This window comes from Salvelinus fontinalis, chromosome 1 (genome assembly GCF_029448725.1).
Source record: "Salvelinus fontinalis isolate EN_2023a chromosome 1, ASM2944872v1, whole genome shotgun sequence".
Classification (NCBI taxonomy): Eukaryota; Metazoa; Chordata; class Actinopteri; order Salmoniformes; family Salmonidae; genus Salvelinus; species Salvelinus fontinalis.
The window spans coordinates 44486832-44507436 of NC_074665.1; the positions used below are offsets into that span (position 1 = coordinate 44486832).

The 20605-nt window shown below is 41.5% G+C and overlaps 1 protein-coding gene across 4 annotated transcripts in view; it reads right to left on the reverse strand.

Annotated features, from left to right (window-relative positions):
• The window catches only part of LOC129855224 (zinc finger protein 385C-like), a 139520-nt gene that overhangs the window by 73400 nt on the left and 45515 nt on the right, over positions 1 to 20605 (reverse strand). For all 4 annotated transcript variants that reach the window (XM_055922663.1, XM_055922645.1, XM_055922671.1 and 1 more), the window contains exons 2-3: positions 10806 to 10954; positions 5954 to 6077 (exon numbers count right to left, since the gene is read on the reverse strand). In XM_055922663.1, coding sequence (XP_055778638.1) covers positions 5954 to 6077; positions 10806 to 10954 — 273 coding nt within the window. The remainder of the gene's footprint in view (positions 1 to 5953; positions 6078 to 10805; positions 10955 to 20605) is intronic.

A 20605-nucleotide genomic window follows, 5' to 3' on the forward strand; every position in this document is an offset into this window, starting at 1 on the left:
CATTTCTTGATTTGATTATTATTCTATATTTTTTGGGGGGGGGGGGGGGGGGGTTATTTACATACACTATACAATCTGCTAAACTGTGTACGCGACCAATAAACTTTGATTGGATTTAGTGGATATGAATCATGCAAAGTCTTGATACAGTATTACATGCAGACTATAAAAAGACAACACATACAATACATTCCCATGTCAGTTGACAACTCTGGGCATTACAATGAATTTATAAGATACAAAATCAGTAATGATCTGAAAATGCAAAACACACATACAGTATATGGTTCTCCAAAGGGTTCAAATATGCACCGGAGGTAATGAATGTTATGCCACATTCAGTACAACGGAAAAAATCCTGGGACAGTTATCACACTGAGAGAGAGAGAGATTAAAGGAAAAATCCACCAAAAAAACTATCTTTTTCATTCGTCCACTGTTAATACAGTTCAGCAGTCAAGTTTTCAAGATATTGGACTTTCAAGAAGCAGTGTCACTTGCCACAGTATCATGTTTGATGCAAAATGCATCAAGTGCACAGTAGCTCTGCCACTTTCCAACGCAGATGATTGAGACGAAGCCAATGCAAAAGAAAACTGGATATCTATAGCTTAAACAGACAGATTTTGAAGGGGATTTTTTAAATGATGTTGTCATAATATAATATAATAATATAGGGGTGGCATTTCAGGCCTGGCTTACTGTTACTATTAGCCTGTTCCAGGTGCCCAGGTTCCCTGAGCTATTGAGGGTAACCACTAGAGAACGCAATAGTTTATGGGCATAAGGTAACCTAGCGATTAAAGAGTGTTGGGCCAGTGTTGGGCCAGTAACCGAAAGGTTGCTGGTTTGAATCCCCGAGTTGACTTGGTGAAAAATCTGTCGATGTGCCCCTGAGCAAGGCACTTAACCCTACTTGATCCTTCCTGTAAGTCGCTCTGGATAAGAGCGTCTGCTAAAATGTAAATGTAAATGTCAATGGACTCTAGGGGGCTAATACACATGGCTCACCCTCATTTTCAAAGGCTGTTGTCATCATAAAGTGTGAGTGCATGCGTGCCTGTGTGTGTGTTTGAAAGAGAGGATTTGCAGTGGGAGAGCAAGTGTATGTGTGGTCTTTTGAATCTATTTTGCCCCAGCTTGCTGACAGGGCTGCCAAGACCACTTTGTCCTTAGATTTGTCACTGGGGTAGTCCATCCAGGAAACAACGTTACCTAATTTTATGGACACGTGAGTCTCACTCTCATGTGATAGGGCAGGGTTACCCAACTAGGTGGTTTTATTTGGTGCACCAAGTTTTCTGAGCAAAAAAAATAAGGATTTTCATTGTTGGACAGAAAAGGCTGTAACACCCCAGGAAATCAGATCCAAGTGATTTTAATTTAAGAAATCTGTTCCCAAGTATTCCCACTCATAATAGAGAGCCATGTGATCATATACAAATGCAAGCAAGGTTTGAAATGATTATGTTTTAGTCAAACATTATATCTGTTTGGGCTTCTTGCAGTCAATTTGCAGTCTACAAATTATTTGTAATAATGTTCCGGTCCCCTGACCATCCGCTCAAGAAAAAATTGTCTCGCGACTGAATCTAGTTGATGAATCTAGAATCTAGTTGAAAAATACTCACCCAATTAGCAAAGACCAGGGGCTGTACTAATCACGCGTCTCAGCGTAGGATTGCTGGTCTAGGATCAATGTAGCCTTTTAGATCACAATTAATACAATTAGATGGATGGGGGGGGGAACTGATCCTAGCACTCCTACTCTGAGAAGCTTGATACATATACAGTAGCCCCAGAGCAAAGATGATTATGGGATTTTTCGGGTCACCTGAAGGTGTGTGTCTCCACAGATCTAAGCAAACTCGCAGAACAGTCTAGAGGAAGTTATTAGTACCCTGCAGTCAAATGACCAAATGGCCCTCTAGTGGCCTCATGGGTGGAACGTTTTTTAATATTTTTCATAATTAATCAACATTATTCCAAAAACCCACCGAAAATCCGGTGTTTCCATGTCAAACGGTTTTGTTATATTTCAGTCTTATGTGATGTATATAAAGTGTAATATTTGGATGCAAACTTGAATACATTTCAATTCTATATCTGACATGGTACAGGTGTCTTCTTTTTTGAAGCCCATAACCATGTGTGTGAGGTGTATATTTTTGTTTCAAAGTAGATTTGTTTAAGACTACCAAGAAACACTCTTGTCTAAGCATGATTTAGCCCACTGCAGTAAAAGGCTTAGGGAGCACACACACACTCACTCTCACAGACACACAGACAAACCAGCTGCCACTGAGAATAAGCTCATGTGAGTCTTGGGAACGAGGGGAGAGATGAGATGTCCACTGTCCAGTCAAGTGGGCAGCTTACGGCGTAGGGCAGCCTCAGGTGTGGGAAGCGGAACAAGAGTCAGTCGCCAGAGGAAGGCAGGAGCCTGGGAATGAATGAGTATATCTGTCTTCCCCAGGACTGAGGAACCTACTGGATGGAGCCCCTTCCCTGGGATCCATCTCATTCCTTAGGAATAGGTCTAGGATCAGCTTAATCAACCCTTATATCAACCCTAACCATTAGGGGGTAATGCAAAGCTGATATCAGATTAGCATCTATATGGGCTTCTTCATCCTATGTCTCCTATTGACTCCTGGACAAAGTCGCCACAGATACTGATAGGTCAGTTCAACATTTTCACGCCTAATGGTTAAGGTAAGGTTTTGGGCAGGTGAGATGATCCTAGGTCTGTGTGGAAGGTTAACTTTTACCTGGAGGGTAACGAGCCATTCTGGAAGCGAGATGCACGACTATGACAAACCGTCTGACTTCAAAAGGAGAGATTCAGTGTTTTCTAAATATGTGGAGGTCTTTAACCGCTACAAGAATCTCCGTACTATACTACACTTAGCCAACACACACACACACACACACACACACACACACACACACACACACACACACACACACACACACACACACACACACATATTTACATCGTGAAAGATATTACCTGTGCAATGCCTTTGACAATGAAGGAGCCAAGACATTAAACCGGTGTCTAAAAATATCCAATGCAATTTGCTACAGTTACATAAAACTCTACTGATGATGATCCAAGAAGGCAGGGGTGGCTTACCACAATCATTATTGTAATCATTACCGCAAAGAATCATGTGACGCAATGCATTGTGAGAGGTTATAATTTATAGCTTCATAAGCAGTCCAATAGGCACATCAAAACCTATTGATTAGTGCACACCGTAGCAAATCGTAGCAAAACATTTTGCAACAGAAAACGTTTTGCAACTTAAACTAGAGCTTCTCATTCCGGTAGGTCCCTCTCCATTTCGCCCCGTTTGCTTCCGTTTGGGTCCTATTGAATACATCCCTGTACTAGACATCACTGTTTGTCAATTGCCTCATTAGGCAGTTAACTTGTTCTCTGCTTGCTGATTGGTTGAGATGGTCAGTTGTAGAACACCTACTCACTCAAGGGTTTTTCTTTATTTTTTTACTATTTTCTACATTGTAGAATTATAGTGAAGACAGCAAAACTATGAAATAACACATATGGAATCATGCAGTAACCAAAAAAGTGTAAAAACAAATCAAAATATATTTTATATTTGAGATTATTCAAATAGCCAGCTTTGCCTTGATGACAGCTTGACACCCTCTTGGCATTCTCTCAATCAGCTTCATGAGGTATTCACCTGGAATGCATTTCAATTAACAGGTGTGCCTCCTTAAAAGTTAATTTGTAGAATTTCTTTCCTTCTTAATGCGTATGAGCCAACCAGTTGTGTTGTGACTAGGTAGGGGTGGTATACAGAAGATAGCCCTATTTGGTAAATCAAGTCCATATTATGACAAGAACAGCTCAAATAAGCGAAGAGAAACGACAGTCCATCATTACTTTAAGACACAAAGGTCAGTCAATATGGAACATTTCAAGAACTTGGAAAGTTTCTTCACATCTCAACATCAACTGTTCATAGGGAATCAGGCCATCATGGTCGAATTGCTACAAAAAAACACTACTAGACCTTTGGTCTGGAGTCCAAATTGGAGATTTTTGGTTCCAACCGCCGTGTCTTTGTGAGACACGGTGTGGATGAACGATCTCTGCATGTGTATTTCCACCGCGAAGCATGGAGGAGATGTTATGGTGTGGGGGTGCTTTGCTGGTGACACTGTCTGTGATTTATTTAGAATTCAAGGCACACTTAACCAGCATGGCTACCACAGACTTCTGTTCCAATACGCCATCCCATCTGGTTCCATTTTAGTGGGACTATCATTTGTTTTTCAACAGGACAATGACCCAACACACCTCCAAGGTGTGTAAGGGCTATTTGGCCAAGAAGGAGAGTGATGGAGTGCTGCATCAGATGACCTGGCCTCCACAATCCCCAGACCTCAACCAAATTGAGATGGTTTGGGATGAGACAAACTGCAGAGTGAAGGAAAAGCAGCCAAAAAGTGCTCAGCATATGTGGGAACTCCTTCAAGACAGTTGGAAAAGCATTCCAGGTGAAGCTGGTTGAGAGAATACTAAGAGTGTGCAAAGCTGTCATCAAGGCAAAGGCTGGCTATTTGAAGAATATCAAATATATTTAGATTTGTTTAACACTTTTTGGGGTTACTACATGACTCTATATGTGTTATTTCATAGTGTTGATGTCTTCACTATTATTCTACAATGTAGAAAATAGTAAAAATAAAAACCCTTGAATGAGTAGGTGTTCAAAACTTTTGACCGGTAATGTATGTTCACATGCACACTAATAACTTAATATTAAACTGATTATGGCAGTAGGCCGAGTATGATATTAATCATGTAAACACCTTACTGTGCTTATCTTAATCGGTCATAATCTAAGTAAGCATACGCCGATTAAAACAACCGGTTGTCTGAGCAATCTTTCAAATTATTAGGACACATTAATGCCTTAGTGTGAGTTCCAGCAGTGTATTTGATCGGCACATGTGCCAACACCAGCAGGGCAAGCCTCAATCTTATCCGCAAGTGAAGTGAGTTCGAAAAAACTGAAAGTATGCAAATTGTTTTCACATACAAACTTTATATGTCTGAACTCAGAATCAAATAGGCTTCCCAAAAATAACATGGTCGCTGTGGTAGAACGTTTATTTTGATTGACGATTTTCTGCATTTATCAAAGTCCCATCAGTAGCCTGATTTCAGGTGTCCATGTAAACAGGTTTATTTAGGGAAATCGTTCTTCTTGCAAAGCATGTAAACTATTATATTAATCTGACTATTCACAATAATTGGATTATTGTGTGCATGTGAACGTACCCAGTATGGCAGACTGAGCGACACAGGGAGATGATTTCAGTTAATTAATGGCTTGTCACAGGAACAGAAGTGGGAATATGACGGAAATAAGATACCGCGAGAAACCTCTTTTTGCTGTCGGTGAGTCAGCAATTTGAAGTATAAATTGCCTTTTATTTTACTTCAAATATTTGTTCTTTTAGGATTTTTACTTGCAGTGAGCCAACCTACACATTTATTTAGCATATTTATCTATCTCTTGAGAGATAAGTTATATATTGTTTTCCCCTTGTTTTTTTACCTAGTGTTTCTAGGGTGCAGTTGTCTTTGGTCTAATTTCACACAAAGTGACCAAGACTCAAGTGCTCTTCCCCAAAGAAGCAAGGTCATGGCATGCACACACACATACAAACACACACACACACACACACACACACACACACACACACACACACACACACACACACACACACACACACACACACACACACACACACACACACACTTATGCATATACACAGTCACACACATATTTGGGGAGCACCAACCTAGATGCAAGCTAGACCAGCAGAGAAAGAGAGAGGAGCAGCCAGGTGAGCTAACTGCCACACAACACTGAAATGTGTGTGTGTGTGTGTGTGTGTCCAGTACCTGTGTGTGTGTGTGTGGCGTTGGAGGCCTTGGCGAGATTGAACTGGCGAAGCCTTCTTTGGTGAGTCTTGCCGTTGTAGTGGATCTGGGCCTGGGCCAATGAATTAAGCTGGATGTTACACACCTTGGAAAAGAGAGATGGTTTTACACATAGATATACATTCTTTTTTTTTTTTTTTTTTTAATTTTATCCCCTTTTCTCCCCAATTTTCGTGGTATCCAATCGCTAGTAATTACTATCTTATCTCATCGCTACAACTCCCGTACGGGCTCGGGAGAGACGAAGGTCGAAAGCCATGCGTCCTCCGAGGCACAACCCAACCAAGCCGCACTGCTTCTTTAACACAGCGCGCCTCCAACCCGGAAGCCATGTCGGAGGAAACACCGTGCACCTGGCCCCTTTGGTTAGCGCGCACTGCGCCCAGCCCGCCACAGGAGTCGCTGGAGCGCGATGGGACAAGGAAATCCCTACCGGCCAAACCCACCCTAACCCGGACGACGCTAGCCCAATTGTGCGTCGCCCCACGGACCTCCCGGTCGCGGCCGGCTGCGACAGAGCCTGGGGGCGAACCCAGAGACTCTAGACCACTGCGCCACCCGGGAGGCCCCCTAGATATACATTCTATGTACACTGTACTTTTAATACTATTAGAATGATATGTGATATTTAATTCTGTGGTTTTGTATCCACCTTGACACAGAGGCTGGACAAAAAAAAAACATTACAAAGAAATGTTGGTCATGTCCGTTCACTATGGTGCTCCCAGCAGGTAGGCTACTGCATGGCTCCTCGCTGTCACACGCACACGCACACACAGTCTTGTACAGCTAACCATGTGGGCTCACATAATTCAATCCCATTCAAAATCTTATTTTCCCTAACCTCCAACCCTAAGCCTAACTCGTACTCTTACCCTAACCCTAACCTTAACCCTACCTTAACCCAAAAACCTAACCTTAACCCTAACCCTAAAACTAACCCTAGCTCCTAACCCTAAACCTTAACGTAATTCTAACCCTAACACAAATTCTAATCTTAACCCTAATCCTCCTAGAAATAGCATTTGACCTTGTGGGGACTAACAAAATGTCCCAAGTCATTGATGTCCAAGTCAGATAACAACTGTGCTTACAGAACGCAGCTGCGCGCGCCAAAAAGAGCCTATCCCTGATCTAATATTTGTACATCTTCAGTATTCAAATGCTTGTAAAATGGCTTTCGCAATGTCAAATTATTGGCTTTATTAGTTGGGTGACAACCAATGTAATTTGCTGGGTCATTGTTAGTAAATGCGCTGTAGAAAATTGTGTTTTACCGGCGGAATTGTGTAGGCTACCAAAGTGAACACAACTCACATCTTGCTGATTGCGCATCTAACTGCTGATTGGGGCTCTTCAACTGCCATGTTTAGCATAAGAAATTGTTTTGGTAGTTTTGCTTTAAACGCCTTGAATCCCACGGTCACGTCGGCGTGATTTAGTGCTTCCAACCCCTCTTTAACATTGTGTGTTTGAGCTAGAGACATATTTTTTTGCATTGGATTTTGTGTATTTATTTTGCATCTGCCAATACAAACCCTTAGCCTGAGCGACGGATGAGGGCTGAACTACAGTTGTGTTTGTGAAACAAGGGCGGATCCCGAAAAAGGTTCTTCTCACAAATGTCTGTAAAGTCTGAACGGTTTGTCAAACTATAAGGACCCTAACATGAAAAGCTGAGATTCTCATGAACATGCACGTAATATGTTTTGCTCTATGAAGCTCACAGACCACACAAGAGTTGTTAAAAGGTAAGGGTTCTAAATAGCGTATCAGACACAAATTGCACATAATACTGTAATAAGCTCACATAGTTGCTGTCACAAAACACCAAACTCCACACAATTATAACTGACTGGTTGGATATTCATTTCCCACTGAGAAAACAATTTCTGTGTTTACAGCATTCTTATGAATTAATTTTTAATCAAGTTTTTGCTTGGCAGTCATTATTTTTGTTGTCAATAAATCTCATGAATGCTGCTGTTTACGTCAAATAGTTTTGTGTTCTACATGTAGCCCTGGTTGTCCTGAAAAGAAAATGGTAGAACACTTCAATGTGAAGCTAAATATGAGGGCAGAGCGAGTAGATCAATTAAAGTAGTGAATTTCAAGTTTTTCACCCAGGGATTGCCTGGGTATGAAAAAGTTTTAAACAGTCAGTGCATTTGGTAATTTTTACATGAACAGGTTAAAGTTGTAATTTCATAACAAGGACGGCAATCATTTTTGCACGCCGCACTGTAGGCCTACGTTTGGAGCAGGAGAAGAGCAGCCCCAAGCGTTCAAAATCATTTACTTTTGTGACGGGGGTGAAATCCCAAACGGTGTTATATTAATTGGTTATGCCATTGCTGTAACGATTTTCTTCCTCTGATGAGGAATATGAAATATCGGACCAAAACGCAGCATGGTAAGTGTCCATGTTACTTTAATAGAACACGAAAATACAAAAATAACAAAGTGAAATAACAACGAAAATCGAAACAGCCCTGAATGGTGAAACAAACACAAAACAGGAAACAACTACCCACAACCACAGGTGGGAACAGGCTACCTAAGTATGGTTCTCAATCAGAGACAACGATTGACAGCTGCCTCTGATTGGGAACCATACTAGGCCAAACACAGAAATACAACACATAGAACAAAACATAGAATATAGAACATAGAATGCCCACCCCAACTCACGCCCTGACCAAACCAAAATAAATACATAAAAAAGGAACTAAGCTCAGAACGTGACAATTGCTAATTTCTAAAGATAAATATTGCTACATTACTAGCTCAAAACAATGACAGGTTAATCAGTGGGTGATTGGAATTTCAGATAAAAACTGGGGGGACAAAATGCATAAATTGCCCCCTCTAATCTGATAGTGGTAGATGCTGTCTGCCCTATGGCTTAGTTCAGGTGGCTACACACAGCATACAGGTGTTTGTAGCCACCTGTATACAGTGCCTTCAGAAAGTATTCACACCCCGTTTCCACATTTGTTGTGTTACAGCCTCAATTTATAATGAAAGAAAATTTTGATTGTGTCAGTGGCCTACACACAATACCCCATAATGTCAAAGTGGAATTATATGTTTAGAAAGTTTAACAAATGAATAAAAAATTAAAATCTGAAATGTCTTGAGTCAATAAGTATTCAACCCCTTTGTTATGGCAAGCCTAAATAAGCTCAGGAGTAATAAACATTTGCTTACCAAGTCACATAATAAGTTGCATGGATTCTGTGTGCAATAATAGTGTTTTACATTATTTTTGAATGACTACCTCGTCTCTGTACCCCACAAATACAATTATCTGTAAGGTCCCTCAGTTGAACAGTGAATTTCAAATACAGATTCAACCCCAAAGACCAGGGAGGTTTTCCAATACCTCGCAAAGAAGAGCACCTATTGGTAGATGGGTAAAAAAAAGCAGACATTGAATATCCCTTTGAGCATGGTGAAGTTATTAACTACACTTTGGATGATGTATCAATAAACCCAGTTGTCACTACAAAGATACAGGCGTCCTTCCTAACTCAGTTGCCAGAGAGGAAGGAAACCGCTCAGGAATTTCACCATGAGGCCAATGGTGACTTTAAAACAGTTACAGAGTTTAATGGCTGTGATAGGATAAAATTGAGAATGGATCAACAACATTGTAGTTACTCTACAATATTAATCTAAATGACAGAGTGAAAAGAAGGAAGCCTGTACAGAATTAAAAAAAAATTAAAAACCATGCATCCTGTTTTCAACGAGACACTAAAGTAAAACTGCACAAAATGTGGCAAAGAAATGAACTTTGTCTTGAATACTAAGCGTTATGTCTGTGGCAAATCCAACACTGAGTACCACTCTTCATATTTTCAAGCATTGTGGTGGCTGCATCATGTTATGGGTATGCTTGTCATCGGCATGGACTAAGGAGTTTTTAGGATAAAATGAAATAAAGCTAAGCACAGGCAAAATCCTAGAGGAAAACCTGGTTCAGTCTGATTTCCAACAGACACTGGGAGACAAATTGTCCTTTCAGAAGGACAATAACCAAAAACACAAGGCAAAATATACACTGGAGTTGCTTACCAAGAAGACAGTGAATGTTCCTGAGTGGCGTAGTTAGAGTTTTTACTTAAATCGTCTTGAAAAACTATTGCGACTTGAAAATGGCTGTCTAGCAATGATCAGCAACCAATTTGACAGCGCTTGAATAATTAAAAAAATAACAATCTACAAATATTGTACAATCCAGACAATCCAGGTGTGCAAAGCTCTTAGAGACTTACCCAGAAAGACTCAGAGCTGTAATCGCTGCCAAAGGTGATTCTAACATGTATTGACTAAGGGGTGTGAATATTTGTGTAAATTAGATACAGTATTTCTGTATTTCATTTTCCATCATGTAGATGGGTGAGAATTTATATTTATTTAATCCATTTTGAATTCAGGCTGTAACACAACAAAATGTAGATTAAGTCAAGGAGTATGAATACTTTCTGAAGGCCCAGCTCCTGAGCTCAACTAGTATCAGATTTGAATTTAGAATGGAAAATGAATATATTCCTGCAAAAAATGTTAGCACATCAATTCAAATCGAATCGTATTGAATCGTTCCACTAATCATACCAAATCGCACCGAATCGTTTTAAACTAAAAGTATCATTCCTGTATTGTATTGGAGCCCATGTATCCCTAACACATACAGACACACACAGGCGCACACACACACGCACACAGGCGTGCACACACACAAAGGTGCGCACGCAGACACACACACAGAGCCGGACATGTCCTTATTTTTCCTATGGACGTCACACACCTCACACAGAGTCACACTGCTCTGTCTCCTCTCCCGCTTAGGCCTCCGCCCCGGGGCGGCTCGCTCCTCTTCTTCATCCTCCTCCTCTTCCTCGGCCTTCGGCGGGAGGACATTCTCCAGCAGCCCGGGACTCCTGGGCCTCTTCATCCCTGGGAGAGTTCAACCAAAGGTAAATAAATTACCATCAGTTATTTGCTGACACAACATCGATTTTAGCATCAACCAGATTAAGATTCCTTTACTGTAGCAATGGTCGTCAAAATTGTTAAAAGGTTCAAATACAATACTGATAAGTGTAACAGTTGGACAATGGATAAAGACACTTCAAACGTTTACATTTGTTCAAATCCATCAAATATTGACTGAATTATAGCACATAAAACATTGCCCTGGCATGGACAATATAATGAATGGAGTTCAGGCATTTTGGAGAGAATTCAGGGATGACATATATTTTCAAATCTCACTTTAATATTGCACACATGTATACATTTTCTTAATAAATCAGGTACTTGTTTAATATTTTGTTGATAAAATAAAGTATATGTGCCTTATTTGCATATACACAAATTCTTACAAAATGCTATACTGCCCCATGCAATTAATAATTTCTAAAAGGAGCAGCCTTGATAATGCATATGTGCAACAACTAAATGGCTCTTAAAATGTGTTTACATTCGATGGAGTTTTATACAGACTTAAGTGGTGGGGGAGAGTAGGGTGCACGATGGTAATAGAACTCAAACGTGGGCCACACGATGCTTCTGGAGCATTAGTGTGAATATTTCCAGAACAACCACAAGGGGGCAGAAGTGCACAGTTCATCTTTATGGCGGGAAGTTGAAGAGGAAATCTCACAACCTCTCCATTACTTCTCAGCGAGAAGCCTGGGGAGAACCTGGATGTGCAGTCTTTTGTTCCATCCCAGCACAATTTTAAAAACATTACAATTCATTTCACAACAGATTTCATAACACATTAAGTGTGTGCCCTCAGGCCGCTACTATCCTACCACATATCTACAACACAAAATCCATGTGTACGTGTGTGTATAGTGCGTATGTTATCGTGTGTGTGTATGCATGTATCTGTCCCCGTGTGTGTGTCTCTTAAAAGTCCCCGCTGTCCATAAGGTGTATTTTTATCTGTTTTTTTAAATCAGATTTCACTGTTTGCGTGAGTTACTTGATGTGGAATAGAGTTTCATGTAGTCATGGCTCTATGTAGTACTGTGCGCCTCTCATAATCTGTTCTGGACTTGGGGACTGTGATGAGACCTCTGGTGGCATGTCTTGTGGGGTATGCATGGATGTCTGATCTGTGTGCTAGTGGTTTAAACAGACAGCTCGGTGCATTCAACCTGTCAATACCTCTCACAAATACAAGTAGTAATGAAGTCAATCTCTCCTCTACATTGAGGCAGGAGAAATTGACATGCATATTATGAATATTAGCTGTCCGTGTACATTTAAGGGCCAGCTGTGCCACCCTGTTCTGGGCCAATTGTAATCCCTCTTTGTGGCACCTAACCACACGACTGGACAGTAATCCTGGTGCGACAAATCTAGCGCCTGTAGGACCTGCCTTGATGATAGCGTTGTTAAGAAGGCAGAGTAGCGCTTTATTATGAACAGACTCCCCATCTTAGCTACTGTTGCATCAATATGTTTTGACCATGACAGTTTACAATCCATGGTGCGATGTTGGTTTGAGATATGCTGATCAGAGTATACGCAAATGCCTCGGTGACATTTGTGCCAAGAGTGATTTAATTTCATAACATAAGCTCCACATCTTTGCTGTCTGTCAATCTTGTGTAATCAGGGGGCTAAAACAGGTGTTACTTACGCACTTTCAAAGGAAAGCTATTCCTGGTTTGTTCGTCTGAGGAATAATCTTTCGTATCTGATCTATTAGAAATAAGCCGAAAGATGATTCTTATCTTGCAGTGTCTCGACTCGGTAGTTGGTACTGTAATGCTGAAATGTTGGTTTAAGATAAGTTGATCAGAGTTAATACATGTGTGATTAAAGAATTTGAAGGGGCTTGCAAGCTAGTTTGAATATTTCATTTGGTCAAAAAGAACTCTGTTAATTCACATAGCCTTAATTCATGTACTACAGCACTAATTATTGTGGAACTAAAAGAGGTGGAATGGATGATATTCAACTCTGTTTTAAAAATCCCAGGAAGAGTAGCTGATGCCTTGGCAGGAACTAATGGGGATCCATAATAAATACAAATACTAATATTTTGCTTTGTGTTTTTCAAACGATAATAGCGCCATAATTAACATGATAATGATTTAGTTGTTGTCACGTATACTCCCTCTCCGGCCTCTAGGTCATCAGGCTGTTGATTATCACGCACACCTGTCACCATCGTCTCGCGCACCTGCGCCTCATGACGCTCACCTGTACTCCATCACCTCCTTGATTATCTTCCCTATATCTGTCACTCCCCTTGGTTCTTTCCTCAGGTGTTATTGACTCTGTTTTCATGTCGGTGCGTTGTTTGTGTTTTGTGTTTCGTGTTCACTGTTTATTTTATTTATTAAAACACTCACTCCCTGAACTTGCTTCCCGACTCTCAGCGCACTCGTTACAGTTGTGGAGGTTATACTTGAAGCTCAGTTAAAATTCACTGTACACATGAAATGAGTGAAGGGATATTATGAAAGAAGCTAAGTCATGGAATGAAAATGAATGATAAAGAGAGAGGCTTTTCAAGGTTGTGTGACAACTAGGGTAGCCTGGATGTTTTTATAAGGTTGCCGTGCTGGCACTGAATGAACACTTACTGTATGAGTAAGCTGAATAGCCTTATGCAAGTGTTAGATCATTTTCCAGGACGGGGCACAAAGGCCCCTAAATTAGCATCTAGGACCTTAACCAAAATGTTCAATTGAAACCAATTGAAGCCAAACCATTTTAGGCAGAGGAAACAGAGCCAAATACAACGGCAGGGTAAACACTGCATCGTATTTTAGCCCTGCAACATTCATGCTTAGAAGTAGTCTTATGTGGTTCAGTTGGTAGAACATGTGGTTCAGTTGGTAGCGCATGGAGCTTGCAAGGGATGTGGGTTCAATTCCCACGGCCACCCATACATATAATCATGTATGCACGCATGACTCTAAGTCGCTTTGGATAGAAGCGTCTGCTAAATGCCATATTATATTGTATTAAAAAGTGTCCCATTTAAAACCAGAAAGCATTACCTCTAGCGAACTCACAACTGGAAACCATTCATTTTCAATGGGGGGAGGAGACACAAGGATACATTAAGCGACGTAACTGTTGGAGAGTATGAGCTCGGCGACCAGAGATCAGATAATCCCACGTTTATGCAAATCGGCGGAGGGAGGGTGTTGCTAGCTAGCTTTGACAACATGCTTAAAAGGCAACGTGACAACACCCACAAAGAGAGAGCTCGACAATTCCTTACTACTTTGGAGCTTTTGGGGAAATGACTGGGCCGTTACATAGCCTTGAATACGTGGACACAAATATGGCAGTCCCATCCACATAACCATTAACTCAGCAGCTCAGATAGTAAGTTATCATTATGGGATCAGTTCGAATGAAAACCTGCATATAATAATACACAGGAGGCTTTTAGAATGAGGACCAACCCATCTGGACACCACAAACCGCTTAACAAAGTGGTTTTTGGCCAGTGTGGTTTGGCAGAGTTGCCCCTGGCAATGGTTGTCCACTCTCTTTGCCTGGCACCTGTGTGGGTAGTTGGGTAGTGCCTGCCCTGTAGTGAGCGAACGTTGACCAATGGGTGGCTCTAAAGTGGGATCAGTGATTGGCACAGGAGGGGGCCAGCTGTGCCACCCAGAGCATATTCTATTGACTGCGGTGTCTACCAAAAACACACATGCAAGCAAGTGTTCTCATACAATCACACACACACACACACAATCATTCACAAGCAAGTACATGCACACACAGCAGCGTACATAAGAGCCAGCTACCGCCCGATTCTCCCGCACAATTAGGGTTGCAAAACTACCGCAAAGTTACCATACTTTTCTGTAAATTTGGTAATTAACAGATTTTTGTAAATCTATGAAAATCTTGGTAATTTATTCTTGAATAACTTTTTTTATAAAGTATTAATATAAAATATATTTAAAAATTTTAAAAAACATATATACACTGCTCAAAAAAATAAAGGGAACACTAAAATAACACATCCTAGATCTGAATGTATGAAATATTCTTATTAAATACTTTTTTCTTTAAATAGTTGAATGTGCTGACAACAAAATCACACAAAAATTATCAATGGAAATCAAATATCAACCCATGGAGGTCTGTATTTGGAGTCACACTCAAAATTAAAGTGGAAAACCACACTACAGGCTGATCCAACTTTGATGTAATGTCCTTAAAACAAGTCAAAATGAGGCTCAGTAGTGTGTGTGGCCTCCACGTGCCTGTATGACCTCCCTACAACGCCTGGGCATGCTCCTGATGAGGTGGCGGATGATCTCCTGAGGGATCTCTTCCCAGACCTGGACTAAAGCATCCGCCAACTCCTGGACAGTCTGTGGTGCAACGTGGCGTTGGTGGATGGAGCGAGACATGATGTCCCAGATGTGCTCAATTGGATTCAGGTTTGGGGAAAGGGCGGGCCAGTCCATAGCATCAATGCCTTCCTCTTGCAGGAACTGCTGACACACTCCAGCCACATGAGGTCTAGCATTGTCTTGCATTAGGAGGAACCCAGGGCCAACCGCACCAGCATATGGTCTCACAAGGGGTCTGAGGATCTCAACTCGGTACCTAATGGCAGTCAGGCTACCTCTGGCGAGCACATGGAGGGCTGTACAGCCCCCCAAAGAAATGCCACCCCACACCATGACTGACCCACCGCCAAACCGGTCATGCTGGAGGATGTTGCAGGCAGCAGAACATTCTCCACGGCGTCTCCAGACTCTGTCACGCCTGTCACGTGCTCAGTGTGAACCTGCTTTCATCTGTGAAGAGCACAGGGCGCCAGTGGCGAATTTGCCAATCTTGGTGTTCTCTGGCAAATGCCAAACGTCCTGCACGGTGTTGGGCTGTAAGCACAACCCCCACCTGTGGACGTCGGGCCCTCATACCACCCTCATGGAGTCTGTTTCTGACCGTTTGAGCAGACACATGCACATTTGTGGCCTGCTGGAGGTCATTTTGCAGGACTCAGGCAGTGCTCCTCCTGCTCCTCCTTGCACAAAGGCGGAGGTAGCGGACCTGCTGCTGGGTTGTTGCCCTCCTACGGCCTCCTCAACGTTTCCTGATGTATTGGCCTGTCTCCTGGTAGTGCCTCCATGCTCTGGACACTACGCTGACAGACACAGCAAACCTTCTTGCCACAGCTCGCATTGATGTGCCATCCTGGATGAGCTGCACTACCTGAGCCACTTGTGTGGGTTGTAGACTCCGTCTCATGCTACCACTAGAGTGAAAGCACCGCCAGCATTCAAAAGTGACCAAAACATCAGCCAGGAAGCATAGGAACTGAGAAGTGGTCTGTGGTCACCACCTGCAGAATCACTCCTTTATTGGGGGTGTCTTGCTAATTGCCTATAATTTACACCTGTTGTCTATTCCATTTGCACAACAGCATGTGAAATGTATTTTCAATCAGTGTTGCTTCCTAAGTGGACAGTTTGATTTCACAGAAGTGTGATTGACTTGGAGTTACATTGTGTTGTTTAAGTGTTCCCTTTATTTTTTTGAGCAGTGTATATATGTGTGCCCATATTGTCCATGAGTCTATCTAGTATATAGACAGACCTATGGCACTGTAGGGTTCAAGAGAAAATAGCCTACCCTTACAAAAAAAACGCATGTCAAGTTTGCAGTTTCACTTGAGGAGGTCTGACGACCGAAAGCTCAGCCTAAATAAATTTAATTGTGCATCGATCCTGAGTGTGCTGAGATTCACCTCACGTGTGAGGTGTCTATCGATTTGAGAGTAGTTATATTTCTCCAGCCCATCCCACAGCTTTTTACTGAAACTGTGGCGAGGAGTCCTCTTTGTTAATGTTTCAATAAGAAATTGCCGCTTTAAACACCTTTAATAAAGTCATAGTGTTATTATATGGTGCAATCCTCTAGTGCACATATGTCAGAGTCAAGGCCCGCGGGAAGGTTTTTTACGGCCCCTGGGATGATCTTGATTTATTATTAGAACCGGCCCGCAGACCGCAGCAAGCCGGCAGCCCGCAGATCTTTTACACGCACCAATACTACATTTCCCACAATGCAACGGTGACGCACCGAGCAGTAGGCTGCTTCATTTCAATATTTATTGGCACAGCAGTCGTCAGCATCACAGTAAAATTAACTTTCAGATACCCATCAAAAATGGCAAAACGGAAGGTGGACACTGAGAACCGGGGGTTTCAAACAAGGTGGGAGTCGGAGTATATGTTCACGGAGGTAGCTGGAAAACCTGTGTGTCTTCTGTGTGGAGAAAGTGTGGCGGTACTGAAAGAGTATAATCTGAGACGACATTATGAAACGAAACACGCGGACAAAAACAAGAATATGGACATGGAACAAAGGCTACAAAAGGCAGAGGAATTAAAACGAGGCCTCAAATCTCGACAGGCTCTGTTCAAAAAAGCCAAATCACAAGGCCAGGCTGCTGTCAAGGCCAGTTTTATTTTGGCAGAAGAGATCGCTAAATCAGCCCGGCCATTTACGGAGGGGGATTTCATCAAAAACTGCATGATTAAAGTTTGTGACGAAGTTTGCCCAGAAAAAAGGCAACTCTTTTTAAATGTGAGTCTGAGCAGAAACACCATTGCCGAGAGAGTAGACCAGTTGTCCATCAATCTAAAAGAGCAGCTTGTGAAAAAGGGAAAAGATTTCATTGCATATTCCTTGGCTGTGGATGAGAGCACCGACATTTCTGACATTGCCCAGTTGTCAATTTTCATCCGCGGAGTGGACTCCAGCCTAAGCGTGACAGAGGAGTTTTTGGCTTTACGTCCTATGCATGGCACAACTACGGGGCATGATTTGTATGAAGAGGTGTCAAGATGTGTAAATGAGATGGAGCTGCCTTGGGAAAAACTCGTGGGTTTGACAACCGACGGAGCACCTGCGATGTGTGGACACAGGAGCGGACTGGTGGCGAAGATACGGGAAAAGATGCAAGAGGAAAACGCGACAGGTGAGCTGACAGCTTATCATTGTATCATACACCAGGAAGCGTTGTGCGGTAAAGCCTTGAAAATGGAGCATGTAATGAGCATCATCACGCGCACAGTTAACTTTATCAGAGCCAAAGGTTTGAATCACCGCCAGTTCAAGGCATTTCTGACGGAGTTAGAAACGGAGCATGGTGATTTGCCTTATCACACAGAGGTGCGATGGCTAAGCCAGGGAAAGGTGCTTCAAAGATGTTTCGAGCTTCGTGAGGAGATTTGTCTGTTCTTGGACAGCAAAGGGAAAGACACAACACAACTCCGAGACGAAATGTTTCTGTGTGAAATGGCTTTTCTGTGTGACATTACGAGTCATCTGAATGCAATGAACTTGCAGCTGCAGGGTCGGGATCATGTCATCTCTGATATGTACAGTACAGTGAAGGCATTTAAAACCAAACTGACTCTGTGGGAGACGCAGATGCGGAAAGAAAATTTGAGCCACTTTCCCAGCTGCCAGACCATGAAAGAGAAGCTCTCTACCAGTGCGTTCCCGAGCGCACAGTTGGCTGATAAAATAGGTATGCTTGCCGCTGACTTTCGACGCCGATTTGCTGACTTTGAAGCACAAAAAAGCAGGTTGGAACTGCTCGGTAACCCATTTGCTGTTGACGTGGAAAGCTCACCACCAAACCTCCAAATGGAGTTGATTGACCTCCAATGCAATGATGCACTGAGGGCAAAATATGCGGCAGTGGGTGCTGCGGAGTTCGCCCGTTTCCTCCCCGACACAATGCCCCAGCTGCGCATCCAGGCTGCTCAAACGTTGTCTATGTTTGGCAGCACATACCTGTGTGAACAACTGTTTTCTTTGATGAACCTGAACAAAACATCACACAGAAGTCGACTTACTGCTGAACACCTCCACTCAATTCTGAGGATTTCCTCAGCTCAGAGCCTTACCCCGAACATTGATGAACTTGTGGAAAAGATGGGACACCACCAAGTATCACCCTCAACCTCAAACAAGTGAACATTACTGTGCAATCACATATTTAGAGTTTTTACTCAGTTCAAGTTTAAAAGTTAAAGTTTAATATTTGTTTTCACTGCATGTTACTTCTCCTTAAACAAAGTGTTGTTTTTGATTAATAGATTTTTGCACTTTATTTTATTGTATTTCAATCCAATTATATTTTAGAAATATTTCAGTTGAGTGGATGATAGAAAATTGCTATTATTGTTTTTTTCTTTGAAGTAAATTTAGCCCACTTTTGCTAAAATAGAAAATATAGGCTACTGATGGTGCCTTGAATACCGGTTTCTTTCATTTAATGTTCATGTTATGGGGATTTTTATATAAAGGAAATTTGTCTTTTGTGTCTGTTGAAAATTAAAGATTACTGACAGAGCCATAAGAAAATATTGCTTTATTTATCTGATCATATTGGAATATATTTGTTAGGTTTTCAGTAGGTTCAATTAGGTTCACTAGACTATATGCGTCATTTAAAATTTTTTCAATGAACATTCGAACAGTCCGGCCCTCGGCTTGTAGCTAAATTTTTTATTTGGCCCTCCATCCATTTGACTTTGACACCCCTGCTCTAGTGAGTGAGTTACTTTTGTGCAATTTATCAAGCAAAACTTCTGAAGTCAAGAACAAAATTCTTAGCATTTCAAACAAAAATAATGATATTGAAAGCAAAACATTAACCCAAAGGTATTGATAACAAAACAAAATATTGCAAGGAAATCATTTTTAAATGCGAGAACAAATGCATTTTAAATGCATGCAAAAAATAGTTTTCTGTGATTTCTTTTGGATGATTTTTTTTTTTAAATCCTCCCTTTTTCCTGACTCCCTCTTTCCTTGTAAGTTTTGACACATTCATTCCAGCAAAATAGCACTCTGCATCCCACTGCTGGTCTGCCTCTGAAGCTAAGCAGGATAGGACCCTGGACTTCCAGATGTAGCTGGAAGTGGTGGAAATGTGAGACAAAATGTGTCATTTGTTTTTGGACACGAGTGAAAAACTTCACATGAAGCTTATTATAATTTATTTGCTTAGATGTACATTTTTCCCGTTCCCATTCTTTACTTTTTTCTCTCACACGTTTATTTCTTACCACTTAGAGCTACATCTGGGCTCCCATCCAGGGACCAACCAGGACCGACCCCACTTAGCTTCAGATGCAAATCAGCAATGGGATGCAGGGTGCTATGTTGCTGGAATGTGATTTTTTCATGTTTGGTAAGGGTATTTAATTATGATTTTTTTTTTTTTTATCAACAATGACAGAATTTGCAATTAACTCCAACGATTTACGTTTTTCACAACTACCACCAGTTCGGCATCAAATCACTTACAACAAAGACATATTGACATAAATAAATAAAAGCGTGTTTAAATGTAAAGGATATTTCATACTGAAACCCTCAAATTAAACACTAACGGTATTCACTAAGTTGATGGGTTAGCTATATTTAGAATAATGTTTTGCTGCTTTGTCATTCTATTTTTCATAATTAAAAAATGTATATTATTATTTAATATTTGGCATGTTATGAAAATGACCTAAAGTCCTTGAAACTTTTCGATGATTTCGAAAGTTACCGGTAACATTTTTGGATTTCCCTCGAGGC